The sequence below is a fragment of the Dasypus novemcinctus genome, chromosome 5, assembly GCF_030445035.2.
Source record: "Dasypus novemcinctus isolate mDasNov1 chromosome 5, mDasNov1.1.hap2, whole genome shotgun sequence".
Classification (NCBI taxonomy): Eukaryota; Metazoa; Chordata; class Mammalia; order Cingulata; family Dasypodidae; genus Dasypus; species Dasypus novemcinctus.
The window spans coordinates 33,000,851-33,016,756 of record NC_080677.1 but is presented as its reverse complement, the minus strand read 5'-3'; the positions used below and the strand labels follow the sequence as shown (position 1 = coordinate 33,016,756).

General features: G+C 37.6%; 2 protein-coding genes across 9 annotated transcripts in view; one reads left to right on the top strand and one right to left on the bottom strand.

Moving 5' to 3' along the window:
- NFE2L3 (NFE2 like bZIP transcription factor 3) overlaps positions 1-3,706 on the top strand; it is a 48,230-nt gene extending 44,524 nt beyond the window's left edge. For both annotated transcript variants that reach the window (XM_004459953.5, XM_023589252.3), the window contains one exon: positions 1,252-3,706. In XM_004459953.5, coding sequence (XP_004460010.1) covers positions 1,252-2,508 — 1,257 coding nt within the window. In that variant the 3' untranslated portion in view covers positions 2,509-3,706. The remainder of the gene's footprint in view (positions 1-1,251) is intronic.
- Positions 3,707-5,540: 1,834 nt separating this feature from the next.
- Positions 5,541-15,797, bottom strand: HNRNPA2B1 (heterogeneous nuclear ribonucleoprotein A2/B1). 7 transcript variants are annotated; one of them, XR_001118695.4, is made up of 13 exons: positions 15,337-15,797; positions 12,587-12,622; positions 12,379-12,489; positions 12,044-12,190; positions 11,507-11,717; positions 11,266-11,367; positions 11,110-11,190; positions 10,399-10,461; positions 9,019-9,138; positions 8,635-8,757; positions 8,097-8,179; positions 6,589-6,724; positions 5,541-6,063 (listed from the first exon to the last, which is right to left on the bottom strand). XR_001118695.4 is itself a non-coding variant. In XM_004459957.5 (12 exons), the coding sequence occupies exons 1-11, from the start codon at positions 15,340-15,342 to the stop codon at positions 8,118-8,120; spliced, it is 1,062 nt and encodes a 353-aa protein (XP_004460014.1). In that variant the 5' UTR covers positions 15,343-15,797; the 3' UTR covers positions 5,724-7,939; positions 8,097-8,117. The 7 variants fall into 7 exon arrangements, 3 of the variants coding, with proteins under 3 accessions (XP_004460014.1, XP_058152844.1, XP_071071214.1); XR_009185781.2 differs by having other exon boundaries at positions 5,850-6,063; positions 6,652-6,724; XR_009185782.2 differs by lacking the exon at positions 12,587-12,622 and having other exon boundaries at positions 15,337-15,590.
- Positions 15,798-15,906: the final 109 nt, after the last annotated feature.

The following is a 15,906-nucleotide window of genomic DNA, read 5'->3' as shown; positions in this document are numbered from 1 at the left end:
GAGTCGACTCTCCACATCGCTTGCAGGCTGGGCAGCACCCTGCAGCATGCGGGTGAGCCTGCCTTCACAAGGAGGCCCTCCCTGGGATGTGAACCCAGGGCCTCCCATACGGTAAATGGGAGCCCAACTGACTGAACCATAGCTGCTTCCCTTCTTACCCACTTTTATAGCAGCCACCTTTTTCTCTCGTGCTCTGCTAATGGTTAAACTGTGTCCCATCCTTCAAAAGGCTTATCACTCTATAGAATTCAGTTTATCTGTTACCCTGCAACCTCAGTTCTTTTAATCGGATCAAGGAAAGTTATTTTTTAGATTTTTGGTCTTTTTCATTTTGATGTGATGGGAGCTACAATCTCTTAATCTTTCTACATTCAGAGCAGAAAGAATTTGAGATCTTGTAAACTTTCTTTAATTCCATAAAAAGGCTCAATAACACTAATTGTAAAAAATTGGTATATATAGATTTTTCCTTATTTTTTTCTATCTGGTTGCGTGTCTTTTTGGTGTATCGCTTTACTGCACAGGGTCCTGTGCCTCTCTGCACCTCACAGGTCTGAGATGCCTTTTCTTTTTTTTTTAAACTAGGAGGTCCCAGAGATTCAACCTGGGTCCTCCATATGGTAAATAGCTCAACTGCTTGAGACACACCACTTCCCTCTCATCTTAAATAGGATTTTTCAGTTCCTTGTAATTAGAAGTATCTGGGCATGGAGTGAATAAGCAAGCATTAGTGAGCAAATATGTCATGGAAGGGATTTCAGTCATTAGCTGGACTGCTAAAAAGGAATGTTCATAAGAGCTTTTTTCAACCTAGTATTGTATTTGTGTTAAGGAGTCTGTTTAAAAGAATTGTGAGACCACGCCCTGAACCCCCTTCCCACCAGACTAGGTTCTCCAAAATCTCCAAAATGTAGATTTAAAAATTATCAAAAATGAGAATTGCATCTTATTGTAAAGTGCTAAGTTCGACAAGATCATAGTCTTAACAGTTGGTCTCATATTGTTTTTAAATAATTCTAATAGAATTTGTTATATTTTAAGGATATTTAAAGAGTAGATTTCATAAGTAAAGCATATTTTGATTTCAGCTTATATCATGTTATTGTACTGCCTCTTTTAACTACAGAAAGTTTTATAGCCAGTAATACTTCCTCATGAGTATAGAGAAATTGGCAAAACTGAGGAAAGCATTAATGTTAACTACTGTGAAATAGTTATACATGTTTAAAATAGTTTTTCTTCCATTTTCAGGGCATCTCACTGGGAGATATCCCACCTTTTCCCAGCAGTAGCAACGACGGCATGAATTCTTCAGCACATTTTAATGAAGATTTTAGTCAGGCCATAAGTCACGATGTGAGTCTCCATGAGGCCATGTTACTGTGTCCCAATACTACATTTGGAAGAGATTCAGTATCAAGGACTTCACAGCAACAAGAACCTTTTCTGCCATTAAATTCACCTACCACCAATCCTGAACAGTCCCTTCCTGGAACTAATTTGACAGGATTTCTTCCACCTTTTGACAATCAGATATGGAATCTAACAAGCCAGGACCTGCTGTATGACCTTGATGTAAACATATTTGATGAGATCAATTTAGTGTCTTTGGCTATGGAAGGTTTTGATCCAATGTTAGTTTCTCAGCTTTTTAAAGAACCAGATCCTGATTCTGGGCTCTCCTTAAATTCAAGTCACTGTAGCACTTCTGTCACCAAGTCTAATTCCTCTCACTCTGTGTGTGACGAAGGTGCTGTAGGTTATACTAGTGATCTTGATTCTCTTTTCTGTCATGACTTAGGAGCTGTAGATTACTACCCAGAGCCTGGCAAGTGTTCTCACATGGATCAGAGTGATTCTGGTTTACATGAAGGACTTGCATTTCAACACATATTTCATAACCACACTTACCACTTACAGACAAGCGCACCAGAATCCACTTCTAAATCCCTTTCATGGCCTGGGAAGTCTCAGAAAATGAGTAGGTATCTCGATGGCACAGGCAGAAACTTAAGCCGTGATGAGCGACGTGCTAAAGCTCTGCAAATTCCTTTTTCTGTGGATGAAATTGTCCGCATGCCTGTTGATTCTTTCAACAGCATGCTAAGTAGATACTATTTGACAGACTTACAAGTGTCACTTATCCGTGATATCAGAAGAAGAGGAAAGAATAAAGTAGCAGCTCAGAATTGTCGTAAACGCAAATTAGATGTAATTTTAAATCTAGAAGATGACATATATAACTTGAAAGCAAAAAAGGAAGCCCTTGAGAGAGAACAAGCCCAGTGTAACAAAGCTATTAACATAATGAAACACAAACTGCATGACCTTTATCGTGATGTTTTCAATAGGTTAAGAGATGACCAAGGTAGGCCAGTCAATCCAAACCAGTATGCTCTTCAACACAGTCATGATGGAAGTGTTTTGATTGTACCCAAGGAACTGGTGACCTTGGGCCCCCAAAAGGAAAACCAAAAGAGAAAAAGAAAAAGTCAGAGAAGAAACTGAAGATGAACATAGTGATACATGGATCACAAATCACTGAAACTGACCTTCAAAGTTTAGTTCATGACTGGAATTTTATGTAGCTGAAGTGTCACTTCTCAAAGTACTACCGAAATCAGTTGTTAAATTTTGAAGGTTCTACAAATTTAGGACTCATTAAAGTACCGATTACAGTCTATGTAAGATTCATAAACATACTAAGAATATGCCATTTTTATATTACGATGGCCCCTTTATTACACAGCTGGATTAAGGTGTGTGACTTGAAATGCAAAGCTGCCTTAACATTTTCATCTAGTATTAGCACTATAGTGATAACTTTTCAAAAGCAATTTTAATATTTTGACTACATATAACTTTTCCTGTATAAAAATAAATTTTCAATGTTTTATACAGAAAACTAACCTTTGATGTTCTCTCCCCAAAATACCAGTTTAGGAATGTAGGTAAAAGTCTAGAAAGAGAGCATGTTGTAGTCATTTTACATGGGCAAAGGTCTTAAACTAGGGCACCAAAAAGGAAGCTTTAGAACGTTGAGTACGTTAGGCTATTATGGTTGAGACATCTCTGAAGTCATAGGTAAAAAGAATTTAGGTCAGAGGCCTTTCTCCTATAGGTATATAATGGCAATGTTACCAAGATAAACAGAACTACAATAAGAACTTGTTTTTTATTCAAGTCCCAGAATGCAAGGAAACTGTCAACTTAGTCCAAGAAAAGATAAAACAGGCAACGAAGCCCACAGAATCCCCTTCATGTCACTAGTAGAGCCAGCCTGTAGGAGTTTCTACATCCTAAAGCATTGAGGTTTCAAAAAGGAAAATATTTCCTTCTGCAGAAACTTAACATGTATAGGTTAAATTTCCATGTTACTGGAATCAAGGCCAGGGATTTCTGTATAAGATTCAGGTGCTTTTGTAAATATCAAGTCATAGAAGTATTATAATGAGTTGCAGAACTGCAATTATATTCAACCACTTCATGTTGGTCCCTGGCACCACACCCCCACCACCCCCTCTGTACTTTCGGCAGTTCTAGATTTTGCCAGCAAATGTTTCTAGATGTTAAGATTTACCTTCAATGACCACTTCTTTTTATCTGTTCCCAAGGTTGCATGTTTTCAAGTAAATTGTCTCAGGTCTCTCTAGTTTCAGGGCATATTACTTTAAGACAAAATATAAAGTCTGTAGTATCAGTGTCACTTAAGACTGTTAGTGGCTTTTTTCACTCAACACCAAGTACCTAATCGTCAGACTGCATTCTTTCCAATCTATTACCACCACAGTGAAATCCAGTAGAGCATATAATAGTACACGGGCAATAAAACTCTGCACGTACTAGAGAAAGGTTGAGAATCAAAATATGCAACAATCTTGAAACTGGAAGGTATAGGCATCTGATGCGTTGTGACCAGGCTGCAAACCACCCAGCTTAGTACAACTGTAGGTTAGGTTCTGTTTGATTCATCCCTGAAAAGGCTATTTTAGTTTAAACACTAATCATTAGATTCCAAGTCATTCTAACTCAGGTGTTCAACAAGTCCATATGCATTTTTGGAGTCCTTTGCCAAGGTTGGTTCCAGTCTGTTAACTTGTCTGAATCTAGAAGCATTCAGAAAGCACCTCACATGCAATGCGAGTGCTTAACATACCCACCCCCCCTTTGCTAGCCCGATACCCACTTACAGGATGTTAAATAATATGTTCCTTATTTACCTTGGCCTCTCTTCTTCAGTACTCTACCCAGTCACCTCAACTGGCTGGTCTTTGGGTTCTTTACAACTAGTTTTACCTGCAATTTACTCTAGGCCATTTAAGTCTAGTACATTTTTTAGTAATCTGTAGTGACTTTTCCATCTGAAACTTCACCTGCCAATCTCTACTGTCCAGTTTCACAGAAATGTATGATTAAAAACTTGTCCAGTGAAAGAAATGTGGATCCAGTCACTAGCATCCAGTGTCCAATGATTCTTAACCTCTTGGATAAGCAAGACCATGAGACCCCTCATTTTGTGTTACTATCAGGCAAGATAGATAATTTCTGAAATTGCAATATGCTTTGCAAGCTTCTCTTCCTGTCTTTAAACACTCAAGGTATTTTGGAAGCAAGTTCTCTGGTCATGACTTCCAATGACTGTAACCTTAAACTGAACCAGAACCACACAGCCAAGTTGCTCCCAAATTGGTAACCCAGGTTGTACAAGGTAAACAAGTGTTTCATTGTTCCATACTCTTCAAGTTTTGACACGATTTGTTATGTAGGAGTTGGGGGAGAGGGCAATATACAGAGAGTCCCCTATACTGAAATGTGATTTCCTGTTTTAGGACACCCTAGAATTTTATTAAAAAATCACCCCAATTCTCATTTTCTATTAAAAAGATCATCTTAACATATAGCATACATGCAGAAAAAGGCCTATGGTGAGTTTTCAACACAACTCATTTTCATCCCATTATGTAACATCCCCATGATATTCCTTTAACCTTGTTGGCTAAGCACTAAACCACAGGAATTAGATACCTTGAAGTTGTGTCTGATTTACTCTCCAAAATCCAGCTTCTTTGTACACCCACATTAACAACTTTCAAAATCAATTTTCCCCAACAAATATGAAACCGTTAATTCTGTAGCCCATAATGGATGCAGCTATTTTAAATAGAAAGCTCACACTTCAGAAACTTAGGCTTGTTATGTTTCTTACTTCCATCAATAGCTTAGACTTACCTGTTAAGTACCTCATTATCAAAGTGAAAACAAATTTTAAACCGAACCCTTCTGGAGTTTTCCCTTAAATTCATGTATGTCAAAACACACTTCATTTTTTTTACCAATCTTTATATAATAACCCTTTCAAAAATCACTGGTAATCATTTATAAAACCAATTACCATTTAACTGACACCACTTTTGTATCTCAGTCTTGTAGAGCCAGTTAATGTGGACCACTCTAGGCTGGTTAAAATTCTTGATTTTAAAACACCACCAATGTTAAACACAGGTAAAGTGAGAAAACTACCAATATTCAAATGCTGAATATAGTGTATAAAGAATGGCATTTTATTAGGAATAGCCAATGCCCCCAATGCTTTTAATATTTAAAGAAAAATGTCAATATGCAAAACTGATAGTGCTTTAAAAATCTTAGGGAATGGCAATCTTGGACAATGGAATGTTTATAAAAGAAGATTCACACATTTTATGTGTAAACAGTACACCAAGTTATTTGGATACAAAAGTATTTATTTTATAAACTTTATATTTAAAATAGTTTTAATCTGTCCACTCACAAAACCTAATTTAAAACATGATACATTTATCTCTCTAGCTGACTTTAGAATGTCACTGTTTTACAAACAATACTTAATTTCTAATTGTTTTATACTAAGAACCTGTACTAAATGAAGTGTATATTTTATCAGAAAACATTTCCCTTTAAAGGAGTGCTTTTTAAAATGAAGGCACCAACAAGAACTACTTTCAGATGGTACAGAATTTCTTATTTCTTGAAGACTCTGTGGTTGACCACTTCTTCATTAGTTACCTGCAGCAAGACACCTTCCTGCCAAAGGAAAAAAAAAGTATCTGAAGAAGTTTATCATGTTTGTTGAAAGAACCTAAATAACTTCAGTGGTGGACTAGGATCAAAGAAGACTCACTGATGATATAGGAGAATATGCCCTGAGTATCACATTCCTGAAAAGGCAATAAAGCCAGGTAATCAAACTGTAGACAGTTTAAGAAATAAAAACTTCAGCTTTTATTTATATAAAAACTCCATCTTTCCTATATGGTAGGGCACATTTAAATCCCAACTATTATCAGATACATTCAAGATTATAATGTAGACAGACACTTTACTTCTAAGTATAAAATCTATTATCTGTAAGCAGACTCAACCTTTTGCCCTACCTTTATCCTGAGAAGTACCAAGACTAGACAGAACCGTATCAAGTAACAGAAGACCACAATGTCTTTAAATAAAAACCCCTAAATCACTCAAAATGCTTGATCCAAGAAATGTGAATACACAAGGGTGTAACGATGGGAAATGATTTATTGAACTTGCATCCTAACTTTTACCTACCATTTTACTACCAACACCACTGAAGGAACCAAGAAAAGCTTTATTAATGATCACTTGGCTTGCCTCAGCTGTTGAAATGAAGCACTTTACAGTCTTTGTGGCAGCAGAATATACTTGTCCATGGTTCATATCATTGCTAAATTCCAGCAGGGAAAAAAGTGATATGTTAAGCACCTGAATCTTCATGGAGGGGGAGGGGATGGGAAAGAAGGGAAAAAAGGGAACAAACAACCAAAATAATTTAAGTAAACGACAGATTGGAAAACAGGGTTTATAAAAATTATTCTCGAGTTTATAATTGTTAAACTCAATTTATAGCTATGTTAAACTACATAAGAACCACTATACTGAAATAGACCATTGAAGAGTTATTAGTTTATCTTTTGGGGAGGAAAATTAAGAAAGGAAAAGTAAATAAGATCTTACCTAAAGAAGTTTAACTGAAGCTTAGAACTATTTTGCTCTACACCCTCAGCTTTCGTTGACATCCTTATAACTACTGTAGTTAAAGCTTTGTAGAAACAGCACAGTTTTTTAAGACTGGCTGAACTTAGTAGCCGTCAAGAGTTCTCTTGTACTAGACCTGTGTCCCTGAAGAGTACCTCGCTGGGGTTATTTCCTTTCCTTGCATTGAAGAAGCAGCATCTAAAAGATCTAAAAAGGTGTTTCTCCTTGCAGAGATATCCCTTAAGTTATCTAGATAATTTAATCCTGATGAATTGCATACAACACACTTATATCTGACCAGCATTTATCTTACACAATTACAACAACAGCTTTGCCACGGACCTTAATTATACTACCCACTCCTTAACTTATTTAAAAAAAAAAGTCTATAATTACACAATTTCCTTTAGAATTATTTTATTAAATCATAAATGTACAACAGCTTCTTAACTCTACACACGCACTTAAATTTTTTTTTTTAAAGGAAAACGTTATGTCTTATTACACCATGATCCTGGCTAATAGCTTTTCAAAACTTTGAGAAAAATCTTAAAAAAGGTTTCACATGTCACCTGAAACTTACAAATTTAACATTATCAAAGAAGGAATGCTTCTACACTCTTACAAAGACCACTAGAAAGAAACAACAATTAAAAAGCTAAGAAACTGTCTCAAAGGCATTTTTTTTTTTTTTTTACAATCCTTCCTCCACAGTAAGGTAATGTTATTAAATAATCCAATCCATTCACAAAATGGCTCTCTGCATCTGCTCTGGTGTCTTCTGCCATATCACTGCATATTATGCATGACTGAGATAAGAGTTTCCTTAACATTGTTATTTCGATAACCTGAAGCTGTTCTGTTACCTCTGGGCTCTCATCCTCTCCTATTTATACAGTGAAGCCTGTTTCAACAGAAGTAAAGAGTAAAAAAAAATAGGTTATGAAATTATCCATCTAACCAGATTTTAAGGAAAGATAACATGATCCTAAAAAGCTTTTACTCCTGGCAGCTAGGTCTCCCAAGACAATAATAAATTGTAAAACTCAAAAGCTACTTACCCATGGCAAATAGGAAGAAGCTCAATATCGGCTCCTCCCTCCATAACCCCCACTTCCTCCACTGCCTCCTGGACCATAGTTTCCTAGAAGTGTTGGAAAAGCAGGACAATAGTTTATTTTTATTTCCCTTGATCTGCCTATTTTATTCTATAGCTACTACTCAATCATAACCCATTATTTCCAGTTAACCTAATTACTTGGGAAAGGATTAAGTTCACAGATATTACAAACCTTTCCTTTTAAATTTGTAAACATCTTAAATTGATATTTTTAAGACAGCCATCTACCACCACTTGAACTGGTGAGGGACTTAAAAGTACAAAAATAGGATATTATCTGTCCATTCCTACTAAAAACCATACATTATAACAATTATTTGAAATATTTCTATGGAGAATTTCCAAAAAACTTACTTCATTAGTAATGAATGTGATGGGAATAATACCCTTTAAGATATACTAATCATCATCTTCCTTTGAACCATTTAACCATGCCTTCAACTGAAAAATTTTAATCTAATATTTTAGTTATAAATTACCTCCACCATATGGTCCCCCCATGTTCCTGCTACCACCAAAGTTTCCACTCTTCATTGGACCATAGTTAGAAGGTTGCTGATTATAATTTCCAAAATCATTGTAACTTCCACTTCCATAATTTCCTGTTAAAAAAAAAAAATTGGAATACCAGTTTTACATAATGAATCTTAGAACAATACATCCAAACACCAAACCACTAATACATGCTGAGTATTTAGGACAAATATCCCACAAAGACAAATCAGAAAAAAATGCAAAACACCTATCTACAGATCTACAATTTTAAAAGGCAACTAATGACAACATTGAAATGAAAAGTCTGAAGTTTTAAGCCATTAACTCCAATCCAAATTCCCACATAAAGTTTCAGGTGAATTTATTACCTCCTCCATAGTTGTCATAACCACCTCCGTAGCCCCCACCCTGGTTGCCATATCCAGGTCCTCCACCACCATATCCTCCTCTTCCTCCTCCATAACCAGGGCTACCTCCAAAATTGCCACCTATTATAAAATAAGCCTTTAAGTAATTACTTAATACTTTCAATGCCGTTTGAACTGTCTTATCACACCCATTTCCTGCTTTCCAAACACACCGATTATGTAAAATGTCCATCCTCTAAAATCTAGAGCTGCCTCAAGGGCAGAATACCTATTGTAGGGTATGGGGGACACAGGTAGTCTACCCATAGCCAACTGGATAAAACTACTTTCTGTACTTCTACCACCACAGCTCTCCCCCCCAAAACTGGAGGTATTAAATGTCTCTTGAAGGTATCTAGGAAAGACCGTATTTTGGGCAAGGGTTCTGGGGCAGACAAGTGATGTGGGCCCCTGGGATATATCAAAAGAGCTGCAATTTTTCTACTGGTACAAAGCAGTTCCCAACTTGTATTTCCTGTAAGTTACTATGTCTCAATATGCCCAAAACCTGATTTTCTGAGTAGAAATGGGGGGAGGACCAGAAACTAGCAAGTTAATTCTAAACTTAACTGGTACAGTCTCAAATTACTTTCAAGTACAAGAACTCAGCTTTCAAAAACAAATTTTAAGTTTCAACTCAAGGTTGGAATAGTGAGATAGATGTAGGAGTAACTTACTCGTAGCCATGACTTAATGCATTGCTAAAACCAGGTCTATAGCTGGGCTCACTTTTTACCTTTACTACTAGGAAATCTATAAGCAACTATCAACCTTTTCTATACTATGACAAAACTGTAGTATCTAATACTATTTGTACCTGACATAACTAGCTCACAAAAGTATGAGGCCAGGAGCACACCTGTATTATTTTTCAAATGTTTCTTAGATGAACATATTTTGGGAAATTATCCTGAAGGACTCATCATCTAGATAAACGCTAAGGACTAACATGAATTACTATTATATATATACTCCTTAATTACACGTGGACTTCAGTCATATCCCAAGTTCCACAATTTTGAGAAATGTATTGCACATTAGGTATTACATCTAAGTCCAATTCTTTTGCTTGAATAGGACAGCATCTTTAAATTCTAATTCAGAATCTACCCATGATTTTAGAAACTACACATTTACTAATACACACTTAAGATACACAGGTGAGATGAACTGTAGGAAAAACCAAACTGAATCACAACCACCTAAGCCCAGGGGGCAAGTATATATGGTGAAACACAACACACTAAAAAAAAAAAAACAAACAAAACTCAAATCTATACAAATCAACTAGAAAACACATACAATGACTAAATTACACAAACCAAACTAGAAGAAACTGACCTCCAGGTCCTCCTCCATACCCATTATAGCCATCTCCAAATCCACGACCACTTCCATATCCATCTATTAAGTGATGAGAAAAAAAGATTGAGTGCTATACCTTACTCATTCAATTTCTAACATGCCTTTGTGCCACATTCTATTAATGCCTCTGGATAATTAGAAACCATTCCCCATATGACCGAACTCGTTTCTAGTTTTCTCAAAAATAAATCATCAACACTGTGTAATTAAATTACCAAGACATACCTAAATTTTTGGCTTTGATTTGGTAAGCCTCAACTGAAAGGTGCTCCATATACCCATAATATATCACGACACTAGTTTTTTTTCCCTACCTCATTACATTATTAGTTCAGGTAAATACATCTGAAGCCTACCAAAGAACTGAGTGGTTATAGACATTTTTAACCCTACAGGTAAACCTCTGATACTTTTCACTATTCAGAAGCACCTCATAACTGCATACTTATTTGAAACTGAAGACCACAGAAGGATCTCCGGAAACGGATCCATCTCTGCATATTTATGGTATTAATCTCTATTATTATTTTTTAAATCCTGCCCAGGTCATAGGAGCTATCAGGATGCTGTCTTTTTAAAACTTCTTAGGGACATCTTAAAATTAGGTCACTTTCCAGAATCTAATCAGAGTCTACCCATGCTTTTCCTTCATTAAGTATATTCACCATTCCAGCACTTAGAACTTACCTGATCCTCCTCTAAAGTTACTTCCTGGTCCTGGTCCAAAATTTCCACCACCACCACGTGAATCTCCAAAACCAAAATTGCCTACAATAAATACCATGGTCAGTAATAAGGAATTAAAAAATTTTAAAGAGGGAAAAAAAATCAATTTAAAGATACCTCCTCTTCCGCTTCTAGAACTTTGGACTTCCTGCATTTCTTGTCGAGACAAAGCCTTTCTTACTTCTGCATTATGACCATTGATGGTATGGTATTTCTGCACTGCAATGAGAAATTCACACTCAAACAGGCATTCTCTAATGGCAACCAAACTGTAAGTTAATAAAGCTTTATGTTGTCAATATAACTCAAACATGTAAGACCATTAAAAAGTAGGATAGTGGGGCTCAGGGATACTTACATACAATTTTATCAACAGGATCATGGTCATCAAAAGTCACAAAACCAAAGCCTCTTTTCTTTCCAGATTGCCTATCAGTAATTATCTCAATGGTATCAATTTTTCCATATTCCTCGAAGTAATCTCTAAGGTGATGTTCCTCAGTATCTTCTTTAATTCCACCAACAAACAACTTCTTCACAGTTACATGAGCCCCTGGTTTTCCAGACTCCTAAAATAATATATTTATTTTTAAATAGTGTATTCTAAAATACAACAGAGCACACTATCTTGGTACCACATACAGCTTATAACCTATGATAACATGCCAGGTAGATAATAACTTACAAAGAGCCTAGTCTTCAAAAAACAAACAAACAAACAAACAGACTGGGAGGGGGATGGGAGTTCCAGAAAAGGGGCATTAACTTTAATAACAAAAAAACCTTGATCCCAGATAAACAGAACTTCATTCCTCCAAAAACTACATTCTGATCTTCAGTGATAATGGCATTTTTTCTTCACATGTACTATTTAAAGAAGTTATGTTCTGCTCACCTCTCTTGCTACAGCACGTTTCGGCTCAACCACTCTCCCATCAATTGAATGAGGTCTAGCAGCCATTGCAGCATCAACCTCAGCCATGGATGAAAAAGTTACAAAACCAAATCCTCTTGATCTCTTACTTGCAGGATCCCGCATCACCTTCAAAAGCAAATATGAATTCAGTCTTAAGCCTCATTACTTACATTATAAATTAGCAATATGAATTAAGAAAGCATTTTACGATCTAAAGATTGTATGTGATTCTTTTCTATATGACCCACTTAACCTAACACAATAAATCAGTTTTAAGGCTACTATTTGCAGGCAGATTTCCATTGTTAACGTACCACACAGTCTGTAAGTTTTCCCCATTGCTCATAGTAGTTCCTCAAACTTTCTTCTGTTGTTTCAAAACTTAAGCCACCAATAAAGAGTTTACGGAATTGTTCCTTTTCTCTCTGTAAAGGAAAACACCATTTCAATTTTTATTTACATTTTCTCTTTGTATGCAGGAAATTAAATTCTTAAATATGAGGTGACCTGCTGGCAAAGTACCTTTTTCCTCTCCAAAGGAACAGTTTCTAAAGTTTTCTGGGGGGGAAAAAAAAAACTTACATCAAATTTAAACCATATGTTAAACTGTTTATTAGCTGTGTTACACCAAAAATACTGCCTTAACTGAACTATAAGTTTCAAAATCATTAGTTCTTGATCTAAATTTACTTGACATTATTTGAAGCAAATTTAATATCGTTTAATTCTTAAACTTTCTGGGGGGAAAGGAGTATTTCTATACTGGTCACTGACTTAAAGGATTCTTATCAAAATTTTCACTCAATCCTACACCCAACTATAGAGATTTTAGTTTTTAAATACTGAATTAACTAGATGTTTTTATAAAGTATTAAAATAACTGTTTCCTTACACTCTAATTTATATTTCAGAATTATCTGGAGAGAGATTTCCCTTTAAAGCTCCCTCTGGTGGTCATTCTAATGTATCTCAACCAAAAAACTCCAGTAAAAATGAGCTGCAGTTTCTTCTCATTAACAGCTCTTCAATAAGAGACAAATGCTACTGTAATCTTAAAATTAACCTTTTCTGACCAAGGCAGGTTAATTTTATGACGTCTTCTAAAACTTACTCCGAACACATACTGAAAGTTTTTTTTTGCAAACATCTTTACATTTGGCATTTAGAACACAGAAAATGTTACCAGGCTAACGACCATAAAAACATTCACCTATAATAACCCCACATTTAAAAAGCCATCAAAAATGGCTGACCACATAACTACTTAGCAGTCCTGTATTGTACCACCATTTATTTCACTTCACTTGTTCATTAAAAACAAAAAACCTCGTTTAGGCATTCTCAATTTAGTGGCTATCTGGAAAACGTACATATTTAGGAAATGTCTCAAAAAATTCCAATTTTAAAGAGAAAAAAAATTGGAGTTGAAATCTAACTCCTGGAAACTAGCAAGCAAATATCTCAATTAGCAGCCCTTCCTGTAGGGTAATCAATCAGGAAAGGCTTACTAGTAACTAACTTTAAAAACCTTCAAGTCATAAACCAAAATAGATCAGGAAGTCCAGAGGCAACTGCAAAGAAAGCATAAAACAAGCTACAAAGACAGGTGTGATTTCTGAAAACTAAGAAATATTTGACTCCCAGAAGAGAATATCATTACTGCTCTCTACACGACAGTTTTATGAAGGTTTCTCCTTCGTTGCACAGTATTCTCCCAACTGCTCAAGGGAGGATACACAATTCCCCCCCCCCCACCCCCGCATGGTTAAGTGTTTCCAGGATTCTGAGTATTAAGAGTATGATGAAATTATTATTCTGCTACAAAACATTTATATAAGAAAACACTGGTAAAGCGATTATGTTGTACATTTGATATTTGGATTCTCAAGCCATTTAACTTACTCTAAATATCTCTAAATGTCTCTTTAAACTCAAATCACAACGCACAATTCTTACAAATCAGTAACAAAAAGCAAAAACTTAGTACTTACCTCGGTTTTTTCCAAACTTACCCGATGTCCACTCTATCGATTATAAACAAAGTTATTTTATAAGCGTGCTTTAAGGGTCAAAGAAAATAACCAGATGGGCGCCTCCCCCCTGCCTGAGACCTTAAGCTTATCAAATGTAATGATCAACCACGACTGCAAACATAAACAAGTCCAAATACAGAACGACCCCAGACTAAGAGTTTTGTACATAGCACTGACGCACGAAAGACTGAGCCATGTTTTCTAGCAGCGTACAACGCAATTTTTACCCAGTAAATACTAAATTCTCCTGTACCACCTCATACTTAAAATATGAACCAATTCTACTATGCTTCAGGATAGGCAAGGATCCTGGAAAGAATATATCCCAAATAACCTCCTCCCCCACTGCCACCCTAGTAGCCGGCACTAAAAACGGTGGCTCCAAATTTTCATTTTTCACTTTTAAAGTTTTCTGCAATCCAACTTTATTTTTTTAATCGCTCCAGATAAAACCGTTATTTAAAGAAACAAGGGTTAGAAAACAAATGGTTTCTTTATAACATGGCTCGGCTTAAACCTGGCCCAAAGCCCTAAGTCTTTATACCTTTTCTTAAACCCAACGAACAAGCCCCGGCGAGCTCCCCCCGCCCGCCCCGTGTGGTTTCGGAACGTAATGGCGCCATTTCATCGAGGGGAAGAGAGCCTTTAACGAGGTGCGCAGAGCTTTAAAGATCCAAGACACTCGGCATCCACCTCGAAACGATACGAAAACCCCGAGAAAAAAGAGAAGCAGTTAACTTTTATTCTTCGATAACAGAACGAAACTAGCAGAAATGATTATTAAAAGAAAAACGCTGCGAAGTAGGAGATGAAAATGGCGGCCGCCAAATCCGGTTCCCGGGAGAGTGGGAGGGGAAGCTCCGCAGGCTCACTCACGAGGCCGCAGAAACGCTCAAACGCGGAAACGCCGGGGCCCCCAAACGACCTTATTTTAAAAAGGAAAGAATTCCGCCTCCACGCCCCACTTTCACAGAAGCAGGCCTGCGTTCGCCATGTAAAAATTCCCCCATCCCCCACCCCAGTAAAGGGAAATGGCGCCGGGAAGCTGAGGGTGGAGAAGGCGTTGTACCATTAGGCCTCCGCCAACGACTCCCCTCAGAAGTAATTCCAAACCAACCCCTTCGGAAGCGGCCCAATTCCACTAGCGCTCTCCCAGGGACGCGCGCGGCCGACTTCCAATGAGGCGCAAACGGCCTCGCCATGCCCTTTCCAGTAACTCATTGATTTCAAACCCGTTACCTCCATCGCGGACTCAGTCGCTTCAGCCCGATTTCCCGCAGCCGAGCGAGATGAGAGAGATCTCCGCGGACGAACACGAGCCGGACTCGTCCTGGCGCTGTTGTGAGAACTGCCGCTGCTCAAGAAACAACGCCGCTAGGAACAGCTCCGCACGGACCCCGGCGCTGCTGCTACTGCCGCTAGTGCCGCTGCCGCCGCTTTTCTAGAACCTTCCCTCCGACTAACGCGTCTTCCCTTACGTCAGGCCGTTGCGTAAACGCCCTAACCGCCGCCAATGGCGGGAACAGTTTACTCCAGGCTTACGCCAAATGCGTAACCCTCCCCCATATACGGCTAGCCACTGTACTTGACGTCACTTGCGTAAGTGGGGGCTGTGAATTGCGGAACGCTCGAGCCCTGCGCATCTCCGTTTCTCAGAATTGGGTCCAGCCCCCGCCTTAGCGCAGGGTAGGTTAGAAACGGTCGCGCATTTCGAAATTAACGCTGTCGGGAGGAGCTTAACCCGTTGCCCCAAAGTCCAGCCCCTTCAGCCAAGAAAGTGGTGCCCGCTGCAACGTTTTTGATGATCCC